Below are 24,718 nucleotides of genomic sequence, written 5' to 3'. Positions count from 1 at the left end.
CTTTTCTTGCAGTGCTTAGCCTTAGTTAACCCAGGATCATTTTCTTTAAATATACAAGCTTTATTACTTAAAGAAACATTGTCTTCAGAACTGCGATGTCATTTGACTCTGAAAAAGCCTTCCCACATCTCCTCAAAATCCAGGTTTTATATCTCCTTTCAAATGCCCGGAACAGCAATAATTCTTTGTAGCTGGTAGTCATATGCTGCAATTAATTTCAGCTGTCAAACCAAGCGGCACATCACTCTAATTCAAAGACTAGATGAGATGTCATTTGCTTTTCATACTTACTTTTCATTATTTCATAGTCTAGTGTCCATAAATTATTCAATCTAAGCATTTTACATCATAGATTATTTATGCTTTGTAGCACTTTGACAAATTGTATTGTGACAGCGGTGCCAACAGAGAATTCTTGAGAACTGGATATGAAGTGGAATGTCATTCAAATTCATTCGGAGTTCGGGGGACGATTCAGCTTGTGTGCTCAGTTGTGTAACAAACGTTCCCCAGCCCAGGTGTTTCCAACGTCTCCCTCAAAACACATGATAATCAATTGTTTATGTCAAGGCTTCAATTCACTTTCCACCCCAGCCGTAAGAAATTTTCACTCTGAGCCAATATAAACTGAACTCGACAACAGATGAGAGTCAGAATAGAAATAGAACTGCTTATGTTTATCTTTGCTTTAGGTTTTGTTTCTTTTCATTGCTGAGGAGAATGCTGGGTACGTGCCACCCCACGGAGCGAGCCAGTGTTTAAGTGGGCTCCTGGGACATGGAAGAGATTTGAGCACAAACAGTAAACGCTCTTATGAAATCTGCCTGCAATCTTACACTCATTGGCGTACTCTTTTGCTTTATTTTCATGAGAGGCTCGTCCTGAGGGTTAAGTCACCCGGCAGAGCAGAACATTGATCCACCAATCGAAGATGTGGGTTGTGCATGGCACATCTCCTCCCAGGCTGTTTAAAGCACTTAGAGGTATAGAAAACAGTGGGTGTACATATACAGTATTCACGGATTACAGACTCGCATGTGCGTTTGTTCTGCCAATACCACTCGAATACGTCTACAAATGCGGTGCAGCTGTTGTTTGAAATATTACTGACCTATTGGTGATTCTCATCTCATTTTTCTTCTCTCGGTGACCGGCTGGATCTGCAATAGCAGGCCACAGCCACTTGGGAGTGGTACAGAAATTGTCTTCAAATATTGATTTTTAAACCAAAAGTGATGTTGGGTCAGACCGTGTATCAGGTTCATCCTCAGAGCACGGCGGCCTCTCGGGATGGCAAGCAGACATTCGATGTCTGCATCAGGATTTAGCGGCTTTCCGGGAGAATGTCCAGACGCAACAAAGCTTTTTTAGATGGACCTGTAGATAACCATATGCAGACAGACACAAACACACACCTGTGCAGGAAAATAAATAACATAGAAATTGTTCACAGTCCTGGACTTTCAGTTGACCAATTGAAACGAGAATAGGATGAGCTTTTCCCAATAGAAACAGACCTAAAAATACCCCGGACCATCCCTGGAGAGGGCTGGCAGTATCCTGGGCTTCAGTAATGAGAATTTGAGATGGCACTCGACCCTGTCTCCCAAGGCTCAACACTGGAATCACAGTGGGTCTGATACATTCATCATAGCTCACAAAGCAGACGGTTGGAGTCTGAAGGGGCTTTGAAGCCTGGAAGACGTCTGGGCAGGCCCAGGGCGAGCATGGCATACAGGGCTGTCTCGTAGAGAGAAAACCTCATTCGACACTTCACAAGCCACCAGAGCCCTGAGAAAGACATACAGAGATAAAGGCACAATGAACAGCGTCCTTTCTGAAAGTTCGATCCAACCCCTGGAAAAGGTAACGCTCAGCAAGGGTGAACAAAAGTACCAATTAGAGTTCAGAATTCAAGTTTAGGTTATAGGTTAGAGTCTGTGAAGGAACTCGCTGAGATTAGAAAACCAATGATGAATGGTGGAGCTGATTCTATTTCAAACTTTATTACGATGCAGTATTGGGCACGAGTTATGCCTCTTCACATCTGAGCTTATCTTTAAACATGTTCATTATCTCAGTCAGCACATTGCTAGCATGTTTTCAGAACTTCACAGAGTAATTTTGAGAGGTTCACGGTGAAGACAGAAAACAAAGTTAAAAGCGAGGAGGTTCTTTGTTTAAAAGTGCTCTAAGTAACTTTCTGGAATCGTATACTGCACCTAGTGGCATAGATGTACTGTGGCATTATATAGAAGGTTGTTTTTTGTGAACTACTCCTTTAATTTAGTCTGAAACCTGCAGTGTCTGGTAATGGGGGCTGACAGCGAGTTTTATTCAGCAAGTCATGTGATCTCAACATGGTGGTCCCCATGAGGGTCTGAATAGCCCTTTGTAGAATAGAACAGCTTCTTTTAAGTAATCACAATTTTAACCATATTATTAATTTATTTAGGTGTTAAATCCAGTAAAAAATACTTAGTGCACCTTTAAGTGGTTTGTGGATAATTTTGCAGAGTAACATAGCCAGCTGTCAGTTTAAATGTTTTCTGAAGGGGATAGCATCTGTAAAGCTCACATTACATAACATTTTACAGCAGTGAGGAGCTGTATTTTACTGCAGTTTGCCTTTTTTTATTATTTTACTGTTGACTACATCACTTGCATTTCTATTTGGCATTTGTGGAAGAAAGCTTAATAAATGGTTCTCTCTTTAATTCCATCTTACACTGACAGTAAAAGACCAGAACATGGAAAACATCTCCATGTGATCTTATCTAGGCCCAAAAAATCACCCTTGAATTTGTTGTTATGATCCTATTCAGCAACCCTAATTAGAAGTGCAAAATGACTTTGCTGTGTGCTGAAAGCAGATAAACAGTGTTGAACTACTGTCTCATCATCATCAACCTGACTAACACACACTTACACAAACACATAAGCTCCCAGACAGGTCTGAACTGTCCACAGTTTGTCCTACAAGTCCCACATACTAGAATCTGCCTTACAAACGCACACACATACACTCAAGAGGGCCAGTGCCATAAATCCGAAAAGTCACATTCAGCTGACAGATGCAGTCTGTCATATGAGCACCTGTGTGTCCAGCTTCTTCAGTCGAACTTCAGGTTTATACAGAGATCCTTCTCCATCCTCATATCTACTGTCAAAGCAAGGCAGCCATCTATAGTCTATATTGAGTTTGTCCATCTTTCACATGTACAGAATCCTCTGTAATGTCAGTGTCTTAAACAAGAGGGTCTTCTTTTCCATTAGGGGTTGGTAAGGAGCCGTGGACCTCTTGGTTGCACAGCCATGTTCTTGCTATCGTGTGACCTATGAATGAAAAGAGAGGTAGGATTAAAGAACATGTAACACAGTCACTGGAATGGCACCATCTGCTTTGATTGAATTAATATTTTTGTCATTTTCAGTAATGTATCTGTACTTTTTAAAAACAAAATAATATCTAATTTAAAAAAAAAAAGTTTTAAGAGGATTGTCCTTATATCTTGTTAGATTTATGTTATAGTAATACATATACTATATAGTAAAATTATACACAAAAACAATTATTGGTTCTTGATTCATTTATACAATTGATAAATTATTATCAATTATTAAATATGGTTTAAAACAAAAAAAAATATTTTATATACAATTAAATATTAGTAATATATATTTGTTCTAAATTATTACATTTCTATTTTATATTAATTATATATCAAATATTTTTGCAGTGTGTAAATCTCAGGCAGAGATACACTGGTGTCAGAAAAGTTTTTCTTGTTTTAAACATGAATATTATATTACATTTATATTTTCATTTACATTATTATATTACTTGTTTTCCATTTATGCGTAAAATAATTGTATGCTTAAAAAAACTGCCAATGAAGTATGAAAAAATTATGCTATTTTTCTCCACTGTCTTCATCTGTAAGTCGCTTTGGATAAAAGCGTCTGCTAAATGAATAAATGTAAATGTAATGTAATGTAAATACAATTATTTTAAAAATTTTAAATCATTTAAATAAATAGGCAGTCATATCCTAATGACTAGAATCAGACTTGTAACCCAAAGGTTGCGGGGTGCGAGTTTTGACACCGGCAGGAATTATCGGTGGGGGGAGTAAATGACCAGTGCTTTCTTCTACCTTCAATACCACGACTGAGTTGACCTGGAGCAAGGCACCAAACCCTCTGCTTCATGGGTGCTGTAGGTGCCAAGTTTGGATTGATGTCTTTTATTTAAAAATTCACTTTCAATCTGTGATGTCACTTGACACAGGTGCATATTATCTGTTAGTTTGCGTGTGGTTAGGAGGTTAGGAAGGGAGTGAGTAGCTGGGAAGCTCACTTTCTGTTGACCGTTTTCATTTAATTTCATTTCATTTAATGTTATTTAATTGCTTTGTTTACTTTACTATTATTCAATGCAACAATAAATCACCAGGATTTGCTGTGGAAACGCGTCATCATTTACTCCCTCTACTCAGTCTCTTAGCGGTTACTGGCTGCCGCTACAGGTGCCGCAGCAAAAATAGCTGCCCACTGCTCCAGGTGTGTGTGTGTGTGTGTGTGCCCACTCAGATGGGATTAATGTAGAGCACAAATTCCTAGTATGGGACACCATAAGAAATACAGACAGTGGAGAAGGATAATAAAAATAAATAAAGGACAGATATTCAGTGAATGGTACAGGAGGAGAATGTAAAGACATAAGAAGGCAGATGGAAAGAGACACAATGTGTATGGAGCGTGTGCTGAAGCCTGCTGGTCACTGTTCCATTTCCACTGCTATTAAATACAGAATGAATGCTCACTGGAGCAAGGCACACCCTCCCGCATCCCATCTGTGACTCGCCGCAGCCCATTGGCTACTGTGGTGGCAGAAGGCGGGGCTTAGCCCACTGCCAGTCAACTCAGCCAATAATAGACTCAATAAACAGAGTAATTAATCCAGAGCCATCATTCATTTCTCGTCTCTCCTTCTTACCAATTTAATTAGGACTCTTAATTTGAAAGTCTCAGTGGAACTCATAGCCATAATGCATTTTAATGAACACAACAGATGTTCTGCAGTTACTTTATAACTCTGAGCAATTATTCTTGTGGCACTTGTGTGTTCTCAGACACCTTTATTTCTTTAATACTTATGTGTACTGTGTGTCACACCTGCACGAAACAGCAGAGACCCTGGTGTTCACCGAACAAACAGAAGCACATCTGCACATCTCCAGTTCTCATATCTAATCATTATTTCAATTTATGAGGTAGGCATTATCGTTTTCAAAACTTTCTTTCTGTTTGCAAACCTAATCTCACCGATCAATCGATTTTTAGCTTGAATTCTTATATTTTGAGCCGTTGAACCACTAGTTCAGATATGATCTGGTGCACAAATTTAATTGCAAATTGCAAAATGCCTTTTTCAAGTCAAAACTAGCATGGACCAACAAATGTTGTCTCTGCATGTTTGTCTAGGCTTGGCTTTTGAAAATTCTCCTTCGAACTTTGTAAGCTTTCTCTGTACGACTGAAGTCCTTGGGGATTTATTCGCTGAGCCACAAACTCTGTGGAGTCATTGAAATGTTATATATCTTCAAGCTTTGCTCATTCTTTAATAAGTCTCTTTTAAAAAGTTTGAGTGGTGTGTCTGTCTATAACTTACTGTAGAGATGTACTGTAAAACAGAAAAAAAGTGCCGTCCCTGCAATAATCTGCCCATAAAACATGAGAACATCTGAAGTGGTGTGTTTAATTGTTGTAGAAAACCCTATGTGTGACCATTTTATCTCCTTCTTGTTCTCTCAGGGGCTTCAGAGAACACTCTTATAAAAGCAAGGCTTCAACAAAATGTTGCTTTGAAGAATGGTTTGCCTGAGAAAAAGGCATTGGGAGAATGGGCCTTCAAAGAAATGCCTTCTGAGAATACTGCTGGGGAGGGTTTTAATGGCATATATAGTAGCTCTTAGAAATGTCTAGAAAAGCTACTTTTATGGCAATTCAAAAGGTTCTTAGATTCTCTGCTCACCATGGGCATGGGATAATATTAGTGCCAACCTGGCTCTCTTGGACTTAAATGTAGCATGTGTCAGATTGCAGCCAGGATTTAATTAGCGTGGCCCTACATTTCCTCAAGAACCAACTAAACCACATCAGCAAAATGCAACTTACATTTACTTAGCCCACTTACCTTGGTGGTTTTGACTTTGTTACCGGTGCTGCAGGACCAACCAGTCAGGTCTGGAAGAGCTTTACACTCCTCGCCATCCAAACATGGGTGCATTTGACACCACCACTTCTGCAGCACGATGGAAGCTGAAAAAGAGATGGGGAAATTGAAATACTGAATTACTATCAACATTATTATATTCAGATTATCTATTACTGTATGCATCACTGAACATTTCTTTGAATTTCCATCAAAAGTGTCCAATTTAAATGGAATCGATCTACTAAATGAACAAAGAATATTCTGTGTTAAAAATAATACAATTATATTGTAATTTATTTCAAATAAAGGCCTGGTCGAAGAGCAGATAACTATAAAGATGACTATAACATTAACTTTAGCATCCACACAAACATACGATTAATTCTGTTTATCTTAAATGTTGCAGTCGTCTACCGCTTTAAATGCTCAAGCTCTTTAAATGTCAATGTTTTATTGTTCATCAGCTGGAAATAAATCTGGAAGTGATTTTAGTCGTTATTTTTATAACTGTGGCATTGACTTTCTCATAAATTCTTATTAAAACTTTCTAGGAATAGTTTTATCATCCTTGGAGTGAACAACCGGTAACAATGGAAAATTTCAGGTGTAGGTTTGACCTGCGATGGCAAGTGAAACTAAGATGACTAATACAGATCTCATCACCTCCCAGCTGAGAAACAGAGGAAAATACATGAAAAATAACGACATTTTCTCACAAACAGACACCTGCTGCAGCACAGGTTGGATAATCAGTTGTTAACACCTCACGAGAAGATTAAAAAAAAAACTTCCTTTTTGCTGCCACCTTGATGTGTTATAGCACAGGAAGTCATGCTTCAATAATCACTTTGAATAGTGATATATTGGAAACAGCTTCTCCGATGTAACTACATACATGATAAACCGCATAATGTCTTCTCAAATAAAGAATCACATCTTCTTTTTATATGTTAGATTTCAGTTCATGTCAAATCCAGGCCTGAGAAGTCAATCAATAGCCTGTTCAAATGATGCTTATTGAGATGAGTGTGTCCATTAAAGAGCCGCTCACAAGCCCATTGTTCCCAATAACAGGAGGAGAAGCCAAAATGAGCTTTACATGGAATTATGCAAAGGAACGCACGCAAATCCTCTCAAGCATTGTGAGTGAACATCTTACACTGAGTCGGGAGTGAAAGCAGAGCTTCATACAGCATCTGTATTTGCTGATTTGGAGAGGATCTCTATATCCAAATGATTCTGTTGTAAATCAACAAAATTAGCAGTTGCAAAGGCAGTGGGATACAGTAACTACCGTGTGAGCGTCTTTCCGTCTGTGTAATGTCTGAATGCAGTTGTTCAGAGAATCAGTGGGTGCGTAATTAGCATTAATGTGGGCATTATTAGCTATAATGGCAGGCTTACGAAAGGATGTTTTCATTACCGTCGAAAGCTCTCCATAATTTGGCTGCGTGAGTGTGTTGTGAAACTAAACAATCACACCCACAACAAAATGAGTGCATTATTTTAGTTACCATCCAAAAGCAACTGCAAGATACACATTGAGCTATCCACAAAAAGCAGATGAATATGACCAAAGTCGTGATTCAAATTCGTATTAAACACCTATTCTTCAACTCTGTTACCCAAGTTATTATCAGACAAAATTATCAAAGAAATACTTTTCTTGAATTTAGCAGAACAATAAGTCAACATTTGGTCCCAAACTGCCAAGTTTGACACTGACATGGCTAATGAAAATTTAGCTTAAAGGAATATGTTACAGTTTATAATATATCACAGGTTGACAAATAACACAGAATGTTATATTTTATAGCACATGATAGAGCAGGTGTTTTAAACTGAGGATTTGAAACTTCCCCAAAGAAAAAGGCCAGTTGAGCTGCTAAAGCTTTTCAGGAGTTAAATGGCTTTAGGTTTGCAATTGTGGACACCTTTATCTGAACCTCTTTTCAGCTTTTCCTCACCAAATCTCCCACTCCAACATTTAAGCATTTAACTGGATAGAGTTTGGCCAAAGCCCACATACTTGGGAAGGATTTTTCTTGCTTTAGTGATGGAGTGGCAAGAGCAACTGCAAGACATTTATGGTCCTTCTATTTCCAGTAATAAAAAGCCCTATCTGAGGATATGAAGGCACTCATTTAAGCTTTGATTTCCTGTATGGCAACTTGTAGGATTTAGACAGTGTCGTTGCAACAGATGTGAGAAACTATCCAGGGTACAGAAATATTTGTGCTCCCCCGTTTCTGTTCTGTGTTTGAAATGTGTCTGACATCATGTGGCGGCTGTGGAAACTGCAGGATAAGATGCCGGCAAGCAACTTTGTAGGGAAAAGGAGAGAGAGGGAGACAGATTGGAAAAAAAAACTGACAAGAGGGAAAAGCAGAGAGCAAGATGAAATGGGAACAGCATGTCAGACATCTTGAGAAAGTGCCTTACTGTCTGTCTTTTCTTGTTTGTGTTTGTAATTGTTGGCACTGGGGTTTGTGGCATGTTGTAGGGCCTGGTAAGGGAAACCCAGCATGTGGTAATCATGAGAGTTTCTCTCAAACACACACACCTTGCCACTATTGTCATAAATGATGCATATGTCACAATGAGAGGTGAAAGGAAAAACAATCAGCATTTCAACTTGTGTGCTTGCAAACTTAATATTTGCATATTTAAGGAGTTTCATATTAGTCAAGCCATTGTAAATTGACTTGAACAGCGAACATTGATCTGTTTATTTTAGCATCTCGACACAGCAACACTAACTCAAGCAATGGTGTGCATTTGGGCTCTTCAAACTATCCAGTTATCCAACCAATGGCAGAGGAGGGCGTATTTGAGAAACCTGTTTGAAAACCATCATGATAATCTTCCATATGACCACGTTTGTAAATTTTGAAGCTTAAATAAAGTCTTCAATGTCACCATCACTAAGCTTTCACCAACTCTTTCAGTCTTAAAAAAAAAAAAAAAAAAAAAAAAAAAAACATTTTTTGAAAAAGTGGGCTATTGAGTAAATGAGTTTACCTACAGTAGATGACTCTTGTAGTGCCATTTAACCATTTGTTAGCAACTGCATTTTTCAAATAACCCAAGGGGTTATTACTGATGTATTTTGCATGTTGTAGAATAAAACATGAAAATATCTTGAGCTTGTGGTAACCCCATTCCTTATGTCAGACATTTAACCAAAATCCCATGAAAAAAAACAAAATGACTAGCAAAGGAAAAGGAAGCGCTAATATGCTAATTCATACTAAAAATGCTAACAAAAACATGTCATCCCTGCAGCACTCTGTTGTTGCAATTCCATTTATTGACACTTGCAGCACAGAAATTACACAGTACAAATTTAATTATGTTTTCCGGCATCCAGAATTCAGCCCGCTTTGGTGAATGAATCTAGCTCATACAGTAAATGAAAATAAATAAACTACACCGAATGTGAGTACACAACAAAGCTATAAACCTGCACAACACAAACCTGCACATTTTGCAGTATCTGAGACTAATGGGATTGGTAAACAATAATGTATATCTGTACAAGTATATGCATATGTGTGCGCATCCCAACTAGCACACCTCACATTGTGGTTTATCTGGCAGAGACTCAAAACTCCTTAGTATCAATCCAAATCCATTTATACCCGTCTATTAGATTAGCCAGAACTCCGTCTCAGCAGCACAAAGCTTGAAATGACCTAATTTACAACACTATCAGCTTAGCTACAGATTCTGCCTTGACACACATTAATGCAGTGTATTAATTCAGTATCACTCTCCGCAGGCTAAAAGCACATTTGTCTCCTTAAGGATATTCCCGAAGAGCAGCGCAGAAAACACACCTGACCCCAACGACCTATTTATTAAACAGCAGGCATTCCAGCTCACGAATCCGACACACGACTCGCTGTGCATTTTCTCCACATCTGCCACTGCATAAATATAACTTACTTAAATATAACTTCAGTCTTATATTGGCACAAGATATGGAGAAAGGTACATGCTGGTTGTAAACGTCACGTATGATAAGTCATTCACAGTGCATGTTTCTAATTGAATTCAACACTGGTGGGACTAATCACTGTTTAAGCAAGTGTTTATTCAAGGACCCAGCAACAACAGATTGAATCAATGAAGAAAATTAAGCAAGAGTACCCAAAAAACTGAAAGTAATTATGTTAGAGCAGATTTAGTGGCTGAATTCATAAGGTTATCTGCAAATACCTGCAATCTACAACATTAATTCATTCTTTTATTCATTTAATAATAAATAAATAACTGATTTTTAATTTATATGTAATGATAAATTATCTATAATTTAATTATAATTATTCATTTTAAAAAAGGATATTACACAAGGAGAACACAACAACAACACGCATTTCTGATTAGTCATTTGTCTGCCCAATACCTAATGCACAGAAATTAGCGTTTATTAAAAACAATTCGACGATAAGGTGATTGACAGGCTTTAACAAATGCAACATTGGGAAATTATAAGATTTCTAACGGTAAACGAAATACCAATTATAATGGAATACCTGCAATCTAAACCATTTATGTTTGTGTGCATGTAGGAACAGTATCTTTGTTTATTTAATATTAAGTTGCATTGTTTTAAGAAATTAAAATAATAAAGGAGAACATAACACTTGATTCTTGATTCAGCCTTATAGCTAATGCACGCAAAATGAAGGTGTTTGGAAAAAGTCTGACACTGGAAAACGGAATGATTTCTAACATTAATATGAATAAAAACTTATCCTAAAAACTGCTATCTAAAACGTCATCATTCATTCATTCATTCATTCATTTACAATGTACTTATTTTGACACCCCATCCATGACCATCTTTGGCAACTTACTTTTTAATAGTTTCTATTAAATAGGTTTCTTTAATAGGTCTAATTTCATGTCGCTTATATCACTCTAGTAATTTAAAAAGTAATATGTAATTTATTCATTTATTTAGTTAGTTTAAAAAAGCAGAATAATGTACAGCATGTCTGGCATGATCGCAAAGTCATTGCATTTCAATCATGGCGCTTCCTGTGGACAGATGTCTAGATGAACTAGGTCCTGGACTTATTAGACAGGGCCTTGATGGTCCTGAATGTGTGGCTGAGCAATGATTCCCAAATCACAGATGGGAGACTCAAAGGGGGCTCGCCTCAAGCCCCAAAGCAGAGCAGAAATCCCGGGCACACGGGGCAGAAAGAGAGGCCCTCATGCAGAGTAAAGCAGCTCTCCCCACAGAGCACCAAAGGGAATCACCTTCCCTTCACTCCTTCTAATGAGATTTTAATGGTCAGGTCGGCAGAGGCCTGCAGATACTCGAGAGCTCACAGAGGAGTGACTACAGATACGGCCACAGAGTACCAAAGGACCTCTGCATCAGATGACAGAGATATTTAATACCTTATTTATTACATTCTCATTGATTCTGAAACTAACTGATTAGCCTTAAGAAGGTATCTAAGACTGCTCTACTGAAGGTTTCAATTAAGTTTCTTTCAGCTCTTTCTCAGACTCCTCTCTTGCACTCACTAATGTTTTAATGATATGTGAATGGGAAATGTGCCCTCTAATGGCCAAACAGAAGAACAACACAATACAAATATTGAATACAGTAAAAGAAATAGGATCTTCAAGTTACTTTGTAATAAATCACAGGAAAATCACAATTACTCCCATCTACCATTTCTTTTCTTAAAACTTATTTTATTTTTAAAAGTTTAAATATATTTCTCAGTATCTGCTGTTTAAAGCAGAACTGTGTGGTATACAAAGTGCACATTTGCAGGACAGAAACACAGATTTTTATGTTTGCTTGAGAATATAAAAAAAAGGTGCAAATGTTGCTTGCACTTGCTAAAGTAGATTCTAGTTAAACTGCAGACAAACCATGAGCTATAAAGCACAAACTGCTAACAATACACATTATTAAAATACTGTTATAATAAAGTTGGTTTTGGTTTTATATACAGTATATATATATATATATATATATATATATATATATATATATATCCTGAGAAAACTAGGTTGCTGCTGGAAGAGGTGCTAGTGAGGCCAGCAGGGGGTGCTCACCCTGTGGTCTGTGTGGGTCCATAGCGCCCCAGTGTAGTGATGGGGACACTATACTGTCAACAAGCACCGTCCTTCGGATGAGACGTTAAACCGAGGTCCTGACTCTCTGTGGTCATAAAAAGTCCCAGGATGTCTTTCGAAAAGAGTAGAGGTGTGACCTCGGCATCCTGGCTAAATTCGCCCATTGGCCTCTGACTATCATGGCCTCCTAACAATCCCCATATCCACTGATTGGCTTCATCACTTTGTCTCCTCTCCACCAGTATGCTGGTGTGTGGTGGGCGTTCTGGCGCAATATGGCTGCCGTCGCATCATCCAGGTGGATGCTGCACACTGGTGGTGGATGAGGAGATACCCCCTGTCTATGTAAAGTGCTTTGAGTGTCTAGAAAAGCGCTATATAAATGTAAAGAATTATTATTATTAATTATTATATATATATATATATATATATATATATATATATATATATATATATATATATATATATATATATATATAATTTTTTTTTTTTTTTTTTTTTTTTTAAGAAGTCTCTTTTGCTCACCAGTTACATTTATTTATAACAATAATAACATGTAAATTTAAAATGTAAAAAAAAATGTTTTTAAATATATTTAAAATGTCATTTATATATTCCTGTGATGCAAAACAAAATTTTCAGCATCGTGTCACATGACTTTAGTGTCACATGATCCTTCAGAAATCATTCGAATATGCTGATTTGATGCACAAGAAACATTTTTCATTATTATCAATGTTTAAAACAGTTGTGCTGCCTGTTATTTTTTTCGAAATGATACATTTATTCATTTTTGCTTTACACACATGGGAACTTTGACACAGAACTGATGCCATATAATATGACATAAAGCTTTCTATCATACTACACCACTACAAAAATAGCTTCTTTCTGGAAAACCTACACAGTTTCTAAGCTACTGAAAAGTGTAGTTAGTCATGTCACTACTTCTTGTTAGCTACTCTCCAACTCTGTGCTGAGTATTAGATATTTATGAAGCTTCAGAAGCGGAGAATATGTTCCTCCGTGACCCCCCTCCAGAGGCCTGTGTGGTCCTGAGGGAGAAAGTGAGACTGATGGCCTGAGGGATCTAGAGATCCAGCAATGTTGATAGAGGAAAATGACCCTCACCACTCTCTCCTTCATTGCACAAAAACATAGGTCAATCATACTGACTCTCTCTTACATCAGCACAAAGCCAACACAACCCTCTGATGTGAGTTCATACACAGCCTTTCCATCTCTCTTTCTGCTCTTCTGTTTATACCAATAGTTTTAAAAGACAAAGACTCACATGCACATACATGCATATAAAAAAGACAAAGACAATCGCACACACATGCATAAAAAAGACAAAGACTAACTTATGTACATGTACATAATAATCACATAATATTCTAATGGTAAGATTAGTATGAATACTACCGTTCAACTGTGTTTGCATTAAATTGATCTAAAAGACTTTCACATTGTTACACAACATTTCTACTTCAATTAAATGCTATTCTTTTGAACTTATAATTCATCAAAAAAAAAAAATATAAATAAATTAAATCCTGAAACAAACGGTATCACGGTTTTCATAAAAATATTAAGCAACTGTTTTCAACATTGATAATAATGGGAAACACATTTCAGTGATTTGTGAAAGATCATGAGACATTGAAGTCTGGAGTAATGACTGCTGAAAATTCAGTTTTTCATTAAGAATAAATTATATTTTAAAATATATTAAAATAGAAAACATTTCAAACTGTAATTATATATATATATATATATATAACATATTATATATACAACAAATAATTATTTATGTATTTTATAAAATAATGAAGGTATTAAGTGCATAAATAGAAACACAATGAATAGATGTATTTATCCCTATGCTTGTGCATGTTATCTTTTTGTAGTTTTTGGTTGTCTTTCTCTTGGTTACATCAGATTCCTTGTGCCTCCATAATACAGCCCTGTAGTCCACATCTGTGGAAAATACAAAATGTGCATAGGACCCATTTTTGTCATTACATGAACTATTGTCAAAGAGAGCCATGAAAGTCATAACATGGAATACCTCCCCTGGTGCAGCCCTCCCTACTTTCTATTGGGGTCTTTTGTCTCGGGTGTCAAAGAAGACAAAGAAGAAAAATGGCTGCCAGCATTCGCCCTCTTGAGCGTACAGTATGACCGAGGGGACACATTTAAACCTCCTTCATCACCAAAACTACACTCTCTTGTCCTAAACCTTTAGGTAATAGAGAAGAGATGGAGCGCAGGACTTTGTAGTCACATTTGTCACATGGATAATGGCTTTGATATCAAAATACACCGAATGTTTTTAAAACCAGAGACCTTTCCCAATGAAACCCATTCACAATTGGCCACAAGAGACATGTTAACGTCAGGTATAAATGGTCATTTGTCTGTGCAGATCACAGATTTAAATGCACCTCATACTGTACTAGACTACTGTTGATGCACTTTTTATTTTGCACATCCTCATAATATTTCCAACCCAGGCTCATTAGAAATATTTGCCTACATTTCTGCAAGACCTGAAATGCATTGCACATTGTAAATTTCACTGTACTTTTCAGAGGTCATGTCCACAAAAGGTGCTATAAGCAATATTTTTTTTTCTCCATTGCAGAGGCGGGTTTGATAAACAACACAGTGTTATGACATTCGTGCCTGTGAATACAAAATGGTTGTAAAATGTTATTGCATTGCAAGATTTAAAGTGAAATGTCTGGCACTAAATAGCATGTTTAATTTTCTCCTAAACATATAAACGTGACTGTGCCTGTGTTAAATTTTTTTTGTTATTATTTTATTTATTTAGCACATCTATCGCATTTGAAATTAACATACCACCTACACTAAACCCTAACGTAGTCCTACCAGATGTTCCCATGGCTCAGTTGTAGAGCATTGTGTTAGCAGTGCAAAAGGTTGTGGGTTCAATTCCCAGGAGCACACATACTGGTAAAAAAAAAATTATAGGCTGAATGCACTGTAAGTCGCTTTGGATAAAAGTGTCTGCTAAATGTACAAATTAAAGAAATAACATATGTAAACAAGATAAAAACACATTTGCTGAAGCAACCGTGTCATTTTAGCTTCCTTATTCAAGGCTTTGAGCACTTTTGTGGAATGTCACACGTCGCAACTCATGTTTCATGGGACATGGATCAATTAGCATCACAATCCTGCACCAGGTGAGCCACTGAGCAAACTAAGAAAAGCAATACATATGGAGTGGATTATGTGATTCAGAGGTTAAAATGTAATAGTTAACAATTTATGCACTATAGTAAACATGTTTTGAGGTCATAACATAGTATTTTGCAAGGAACTGCTCAAAAATGTGCTTTCATTCATCGATAATCTGAATTTGTTTTACTGCCTAGTGTTCATTTCATAAGTTTTTGTAGGTTTGCAGAAACGTAGGCAGAGTCACGTATTTCCAATTAACCTGGGTTGAATATGTCAGCTCCTTGTACTTTATTCATATTGCTTTTCTATATTTCTTATCATTTAAATATTTATTATTTAAATGTAATGCAAAAAAAAAAAAAACATTTTTGACAGTGAAGGGTAAACACCAACACATGAAAATCACTTACCCTCCACACAAGAAGGCTGTGCTCGTGTCGTACCAGCCACCTGACCAGGGAAACAGGAGCACTTGACGGTCTGTGAGCGTTCCTCTATCTTGTTCTTATTGCAGCACCGATGGACAGCCACCACCTCACAGGTTCCCTGCTTCACCTGGTACGAAGCTGCAGAAAAGGGACAGAAAAAATCAAAAGAATAAAGAAACTTTCTCTACTCTATCTTAGTAAAGCTTGTTCTAAAAATATGCACAAAAAGCAAATGTTTTGCTCAAAGCAAATATCAAGCATGCTGCTCTTCTGTTTCCCAGTTAGAGAAAATGCAACATTATATAGAGTCTGTTCTAACAGTTAGCAGAGCAAGAGAGCAAAAGATCAAGAGAGGAAATGCCAACTTAATTTGTGTATAGAAGTAAATAAACAAAGCTATTTAAAGGTTTTCTTATGGATTTAACCCTAACATTTAATAACAATATCCCACCCAATATAAGAAACAGCATCTATATTTAATGAGAGTGCCAGGGGCTGCCAGGTCCAAATCTTCGCTCTTTTTCTTTCCCACTTCCCCTAGCATAATAAACACAGAGCTCTATTCTTCTGTTCGGAGTGTAAATAAATTGCTTGAGCAATGGATTTTTTTCTTTTTACAGCCAGTCTAACATGAGTGCTCAATTACAGCCAAGATTTGTCTCCAAGAAACTCGGATTCCTCTATGCAGTGTGAGTACTGGTCAATGCCTCATTCTACATGCAATGTGGTAATACGAATATGTCATAATATGTGATTTTTGGACTGAGATGTGTACATGAATGAATGTGGTAATACGAAAATGCATTATGACATATTTAGAGCTGTTACAACAGGTGGCTGTGGAAAATAACATATCCAAATGATTTAAATCACAGTGTGGATGACGTCATCAAACACTATTAGCATTCCTCAGATACAAAAATAGCTTGTCAGTCTGTGTTTACTGATAAATTTATGTGGCATAAACATCTGCCCTGCTGTCATGAGAGAGAGTAAGCAGGCGTCAGGCGACATGGATTTAAGGAGAACATGAGTCGCTTTCTTCTCTTGGGACATTGGTAGCCAACATTCATTACAGGACGGAAGGAGCCATTCACAGAGAAAGCGTTTTTGTGTTTAAAAGTCCAAGACGCAGTGCAATGGAATAAAAACATTTATTTTAGTTTTAAAAAGTTGTCATTTTTTTTTGTAGGACTTTTTAGTGCTAATGCAAAATAAAGTATGCAGCGATTTTTGGACCAAGCAACACATATATTTTTGGACAAAAAGCAACATAAATGGCTGAATGAATAAATGAATGAATGTGGTAAACATAAACGTAAAAAACTTAAAGAAAACTAGAGTTGATGCCTTGGCAACTTACTGATATAAGCTTTAGAATGAATGAAATATGAGGAATGCGACCATTTTTCCAAAGTATTTTATAGTCCACATGTTGCAACAGAGAATTCTGGGAAGTGAAGTTATGAGAAGTAGTCAAAAACTGGCTTTCCTATACTTAAATAAAATCTTTACTGATCATTAAACCATAAAATGCAACACTTTAGTCAGAATGCAAATTACAGATTTTTATGATCAGCAATTCTGCTATGATTCTATAATTGATTTGTAAATATGATAACTTTTCATTGTAGTAATTGTATTAAATCAGGTAAAAATAAACAAATAATGAATGAATGAATAAAAAATGTAATAACAACTGTCATCTTTTAATGTTTTTAGGTGAAAAGTAATGCAATAAAGTATCTTAACTAATATAAAATTGACTTATTCTTTTAAATGTGCACTCTTTTTTTGGATATATGATAGACACAGTTGGTCTGCACACACATACAAAGCAACATGATGGTTTCCATTTCATCAGGCCATGAACTTGCTTTACTGCTTCCTCCTGGGAAAGGTGTTGCTCCTCAGCTCAGAGAGGTCTCATTCTTTCTTCTTTCTCTCTTCATTTCCTCCTGTACTCACCCCTCTGTCTTCTTCCCCTGAAGTTCCATGTGTAGCCACATTACCCCATCGCCCTGTCCTCTCTACCCAACATGGACCCCGCCGACTGGGCTTTAATTAGAGGAAGTTAGTGGAGTCCAGGGGGTGAATGCTCACAGGCTGGCTGTACGTGTGCATGCCTTTCAAGAGCTCAACGTGCTCTGTCTCTGTAAGCTCCGACATTGCTGGATAAACAACAGATAAGGGCAGATCTCTAACTGTGACTAGGACTGACACCACGGGGCCTCATGTCAGATCCTGCATGGGTATCGGAGACATAATGAATGATGGAATGTGTGCTTCTGTATTCTGAAGAGGAGGTGGTAGGGGATTTTATCTGAAAAAAGTGTCTGTGTTGTGTGATTTTGTATCTGAAGCTTTCCCGCGTTGTTATCGTTAACTAAATCTATTACAAATCATTTTCTAAAACAAAAGTTTTATATTTGCATTTGAAATGTTGCCTTGCAAACTAAATGAAATAAATTAATAAATACTATAATGGCATATAATTATGCACTAAAATAACAATGATGCTTTAAAAGATGGCAGAACTTAGTCATTATTTAAACTCTTAAAAAATAATTAGTTAAATTAGTAGCATATGGAGTTATAGCAAACCCATGGGTTTAATACCCTGAGACTGCATAAACTGATCAAATGTATGCCTTGAATGGAATGCAAGGTGCTTAAAAAAAAAAAGAATATATATATATATATATATATATATATATATATATATATATATATACATATCAAAGAAATGCTGTGTGTGTCATTCTATTCATCAAATAATCAGAAAATGTTTCAGTTTCCACAAAAATATTAAGCAGGTCAACTGTTTTCAAAATTGACAATAAGAAATGTTTCTTAAGAATTAAAGCAGCATATTAGTATGATTTCAGAAATATCATGGGACATTAAATGCAGGAATAATGGCTGATGAAAATACAGCTTTGCCATCATAGGAATATATTTAATTTTAAAATATTTTAAAATAGTCAACAGTTTTGCAAATTGTTATAATATTTCACAGTATTTTGCTTTTACTATAATTTTAATCAAATAAATGCACCCATAAGAGACTCCGACACCAAACTTTCCAGTGGTAGTATAGTAATGTTAATATAGTATGCTATTATATTCTTCACAAGCATTTCACACAGTGCACCAAATGGGCTGCTTCAAAGAACCTGCATTTCAAATCACTAAATATTTCAGATTTTAATTGGAACTTCTTTTTTTAAGAGTGTTACTTTCCTGGAAGAGCACTGTGTGTTCCAGTTTGCACATGAGCATGCAAGTGTGGGTTTTGTATGCCTTGTTAGTGTGCAGACTGCAGAGAAGCAAGAAGTTGGAGGCTCAGTGAGTGCTCAGGGGAAGACCCCGTCACCCCTAGACCCCAAGAACAAAGGCCATACTGCCTCCTACTGGCATAATGGGGTCATTGGAAAGCCATAAGCATCAAGCGTATACACATCCCACTTCCTACCTAAGGAGCTTGCTTGCTTTCAGTGATACACTCATGCGCATAACAACCCTTTATATACCATTGACAGTCATTTACAATTAATCTGATGAGCAATTCCCTGGATTTAACAACATACTGTGCAGTGAACCAGAGGATGAAGGTCTCACACTTCACACTATCACTCATGTCTTACACCTTGCTCACACACAGGCAGGCATCACATCTTGGATGCTCCAGATCTCCTTAGGACTACAGCAACTGACAAATCACAAAAACGAGTTTTCAGAGCATAAAAACAGTTCAGAGTGCTTGTAGACATGGCATTACGCTAATGAGTGAACAGGCATGGAAAATCTGCGCTGTATGAACGGCTCAAAAGCATCTGAATAAGCTTTATCTCTATCTGCCTCTTCCTACACACTTGGCAGCAGAAGTCATTTGTAAAATTCTCCACCGCACCATTAAGCACAGTGAGCAGACTTCGGGGATAATCGCTCGTTTTTGCGTGGCTTCTCCTCCAGGACTGCGACGCTGGAATTAACTGCTCAGCGTTCCACCATAGCCATCTTGTTCTGCATTTTACAGCGCTGGTATGATGGTCTCAGGGAAATAAATCTCAGATCAGCCTGAAATCAAATAAGATTTCAAGCATGGCTAACTGTCTCTATCACTGTGGCGGACGCATCTGGGTGTCAAGCTAAACGCCATTACCTAGAGCTGATGGGGCAGCCAGGCGACTGATATATTCTGACAGTGCGAGGCGGGTGAGCCTCTGTGCGATTTATCAAGAAGCATGTCTTTCTGCTGTCAATAGCTGACTGGCGTGTCAGCACCAAAAGGGCAGACATTCTGTGACTCAGGTTGAGGGAACTCAGTTGATTGTGATGACAATGGCTGCAAAAAAATATGCATTAGGAGTAGGACTGTCAATTTAACTTGTTAATTAAGTGAGATTAATTTTATTTAAAAAATGTTCTAAAGTGAACATCATTCTAATCCAGCCCTCTGACCAATACGTGAAATCTTTACAGGAGTTTTTACAGAAATCATCAACAGCACATAATGAGTATGGAATCATTTTTTTTTTTTACTTTTATTGAAACCACAACATTTTTTAACCATGCATTTGGCAGCCACAATGAGGTTTTATCCCCCCAGCTAATACTGATATGAATTTAATTTTAATTAACTACATCTGTCTATCTTGCTGAAATGGGATACCACAGTACTATACTAATACTGATAATTTGATTATCAATCCTTTTTGAGATTGCACTGCATTGTTTTCCATCTGCCCATCAATACCTTTTACTAATAATAAAAAAAGGCATTCGAGATGTGAATTAATAAAATAACAACTCATGGGATGATTGGTTCAGTGTTCAAGAAAGAACATGCAGTTAGAGATGAATGTCAACGTCCATGACAGAAGAAAATGTGCGACGTGACAACTAACAAGCTTTCTAACAAGAACCCCCGTAACGTACTACCCGAGCCCAGCCGACATGTTCCACACACCTTCATAACTCAGTCCAGGTAATAGCTCCAGGTAAGCTGTTGTTTTTAATTGGATGTGTCAAACGTCATCACAAGCTTGAACAATGTTGCAAGGACGTTTGAACTTGTGTATTTAATCTTTATGTCATGAGTGTAAGAACGGTCAAGACTGAAACAGACCAAAGCGTAGCTCACATATCACAAATGAGGTCTCAGACTGGGTGGCCTTTGGCTGCAGGCGACTCACTTTGATACATTGTAGTACAGTATATGGCGGCTGAAGCAATGGCTATGAATGGTTCGTGTAGGCATGGAGGAATGATGGTGAATGTGAGTATACTCATTAAATGCAATGCACATTGGGACTTTGCTGTCCTTCGATGTTGGCTATATAAGGGCCTATTACAGCAGGCAGGAACAAAGGCAGCCACTCACACGCTATTGTTTCTATTTACCTGCAAGCATGGACAAGCATGACAGGACACACAAGACAAGTAAAAGTGGTTGTTAGTTATAGTGTCTGGTTTCAGTGTCAACCATCAGTCAATGGCCCTTGTCTCGTACGGGTGAGATTCGGACCATCCGTTCCCATTAGTGTCCATGTATCCATAGGAGAACTTCACAAATGATCCATTACTGCTTCTCATTCAGACACATGAAGGGTTAGTCCTGTGCAGAGATATATAGAGCTGCAGAGCCCCCATGTGGTCACAAGTGACACTGCAGTGGAGAACTTGCTTTTCTCCAGGTACATGTAAGATGTGACAAAGCCTAATTGGAAACTGGTATTAACATATATTGTAATTGTGTGCGAGATAATAAGATAGTATAATAAGATAGATAATAATGACGATATAATTACATAATTAAGACATACACTTAAATTCATTTAAATCATTGTAGAAAATATAAAAAATTACAGAATAAAAATTATTTTATATATAATATGTTTTTTCCATTTTATATATAATATTTTAAACAAATATTCAAATCTTTTAGCTATTATTACTGCTGTCTTCCGTGTCACATGATGATCTGATGCTCAAGAAACATTTCCTATTTATTATTATTTTTGTAGTTGAAAACTTGAAAATGCACTTTAAGAGTACTTACTTAAAAACTACAGTAAAATATAAGGTCAGGGTTAGAATACGTGGATTTGGATGAGGTTTAGGGGTGGGTTCATATTGTAATTACTATTACAAGTACATAGTATATACATGCAGAACAGGACTGCAAAATAAAACGTTACCATATGCAAATTTGCTGAATAAAAGCATTTATTTCTTTAAAAATCATACTGACTTGAAAGGTAGTGTATGATATAAACATTTAGATTGAAATATTATATAATTTTATACAATATATAAATATTGAAAGTAACACATATACTATGCTTATATTGAATATAATTATATATAGCATAATACTATCATAATAGTAACTTTTTTTAAAAATTCATTAGTAGTCTGGTCACCTGTGCAAAAAATATTAAAACATGCTTTATTCTCCAGGCCACTTTTGCAACAGCTAAATTGTGATTTTCAGAGTTCCAGACTATTGAGGTACAAATAGCTCCTTTGTGCTGCCAAACTTTCCCCAACATTGCATGGCAAATAAAGGAGCAATGACTCAGTTAAAAAAAATTGGCAATGCAATTTTGTGTGCCAACAGTTAACCACTTTCTTTTGTTCTCCTTAAAAATATGCAATATCAAAACAAACAGCTTTTACCCAATTAGCAATAATAACCCTTGAACGGATAAGGCTAAAACCGGCAAAGACATCCACTTTGGTGGAATATGAAATGTGAAAACTTTGGTGACCTTCACAACACACTGCTGCTGTAATTAGCAGAGAGCTGATTAAAAACACCTCCGTTAGAAAAGTAACCTCTTCTCCCCATCAAAATGAAAAGTAATATCATCAGTCAGACCGACTCGAGATGCTGGTGGCATTTCTGCGCCAGCAAAAAGGTCACCTTGCAGTAGCAACAACTAAACAAAGAGAAGTCGTAATTAAGAAAGTGTGATAATTAGCTGGAGCAACGCTGACATTGGGGAAGGACTTTGCATGATATGAATGATTCAGCAAAAGAGCCCGAGTTTGACCTTTTGGCATGCTAAAATATTTATGTACTCCTGGTCACTTCATCGCCATGAGGGAAGCTTTCATGAATTATGCAAATCAGAATTAGTTTAGCTAGTTTAGAATCAGAATAAGCTTGTGGGTGTCAATTAGCGTGGGAAAGTGAACATGTTACCCTCCCTCTTTTTTACAAAGACCGTTAGGTCTGTATCCATATGTGTGTGTGTGTGTGTGTGTGTGTGTGTGTGTGTGTGTGTGTGTGTACAGAGGCACTCAGAGGTGTGGCGAGTTTATTACCTGACCGTTTAAGATCAAACATATTAATACAGTCATTACTGAATTGACCCTTTGCTTAAAACTCCTTACTGTAAAGGCATGAACTCTAATAAAAAAAGTGTGACTTTGCTGCTGTACATTACAATAGTACTGTAGGGCAGGAGCACTTTCACATAAATATGATACGGATACAAACGACCTGCATTTAATCTCCTTAACAGGACAGCACTGACAAAAACGGTAACTGTGTGTTTATATTAGAGGTCAAGCCATGTTAAATTTCCTTTATGGACTGAAAAAAATAGACTGATATTGAAAGGTTTGCCAACATCCTCTGTGGTTTACACTTGCTGGGTGACTAGAATCTGAGGATGTTTTTTTTTTTTCTACACTAATTTTGAATAAAAATTTGTGGAATGGATTTAAACATGGTTATCTCTTACTGGTATCTGAAAGCATCATTGATTTAGCCAAAATATTTAAAGAAATATTCGAGGTTAAATAAAGGTTAAACTTAATCTCCAACATTAGTGACATAATTACCACAAATAATAATAATAATAATTTAATAATAATACCAACAAAAATTTGAGACTGATTGGGGCACATTTTTAGAAGATTTGCAAGCAGAAATGTGAAGGTTATAGTTTTCTAAAAAGCACAATTATTCATATGCTTATAAAAACGTATGTATTATTTGGGGCGTAAATTTGTTAATGTCATTTTTGTGCCCTTTTTTTCACACTAAAATAGTGTTAAAATTCATACTGATTACATATTCTGACTAAACTAGATTAATATTTACAGAATGGCCCTATTCACTTTCATTGTAAGTACCTCACTGTAACCCAGATTTTTGCTACTAAATTCACAATGCAGCTTATTCACGAAACACAATACGTCCATTACAGAGAAAAAGAATGGGAAAATAACACTAATGTCAACAATTATTCAACATAACGATTGACAATAGGACAAAAGACCTCTTAAAAAAATGTTTGCATTTCTGTATAGCGCCTTCCTGAAGGCAATTTTTCATATTCATTAAAAAGACAATGTGAAAAATCCTTTACTCTCATTGTTGCAACCTAATCCCATGGCCTCTTTATAATGGGGTACATAATGGATAGAAAAGTCAACAGAAAACCAAAGCCACAGGAATCATAAAACATGGATTTCAGCAATCAAGAGAGAGAATAATAAATAAAACACTTCTGCACTTTTAAAGAAAAAGAGGGTCGAGTAGAAAAACATTTTTGTGATTATCAACATGTTGCCGCAAATTATGTTTATCGGACAGCAGACCTAATTTCCACAAGCTAGTATGATTCTTTAGGGTGTAAAACAACACCCTTTTTAACTTGTCTTAAACAGCTCTGTTCACAGCGACTTGTTTCAGTGTCTCTTTACATGATCATTTTTTTTTTGTTGTTTT

The 24,718-nt window shown here is 36.7% G+C and overlaps 1 protein-coding gene across 1 annotated transcript in view; it reads right to left on the bottom strand.

Moving 5' to 3' along the window:
* Positions 1–1,990: 1,990 nt before the first annotated feature.
* The window catches only part of LOC128022788 (chemokine-like protein TAFA-4), a 35,581-nt gene continuing 12,853 nt past the window's right edge, over positions 1,991–24,718 (bottom strand). Inside the window, exons 4-6 of the mRNA XM_052610579.1 lie at positions 15,952–16,107; positions 6,200–6,324; positions 1,991–3,336 (exon numbers count right to left, since the gene is read on the bottom strand). Of these exons, the coding sequence (XP_052466539.1) occupies positions 3,325–3,336; positions 6,200–6,324; positions 15,952–16,107 (293 nt within the window). The 3' untranslated portion in view covers positions 1,991–3,324. The remainder of the gene's footprint in view (positions 3,337–6,199; positions 6,325–15,951; positions 16,108–24,718) is intronic.

This window comes from Carassius gibelio, chromosome A11 (assembly GCF_023724105.1).
Source record: "Carassius gibelio isolate Cgi1373 ecotype wild population from Czech Republic chromosome A11, carGib1.2-hapl.c, whole genome shotgun sequence".
Taxonomy (NCBI): domain Eukaryota; kingdom Metazoa; phylum Chordata; class Actinopteri; order Cypriniformes; family Cyprinidae; genus Carassius; species Carassius gibelio.
Note: the sequence above shows the minus strand (reverse complement) of the source record. Positions and strands in the feature narration are given on the sequence as shown.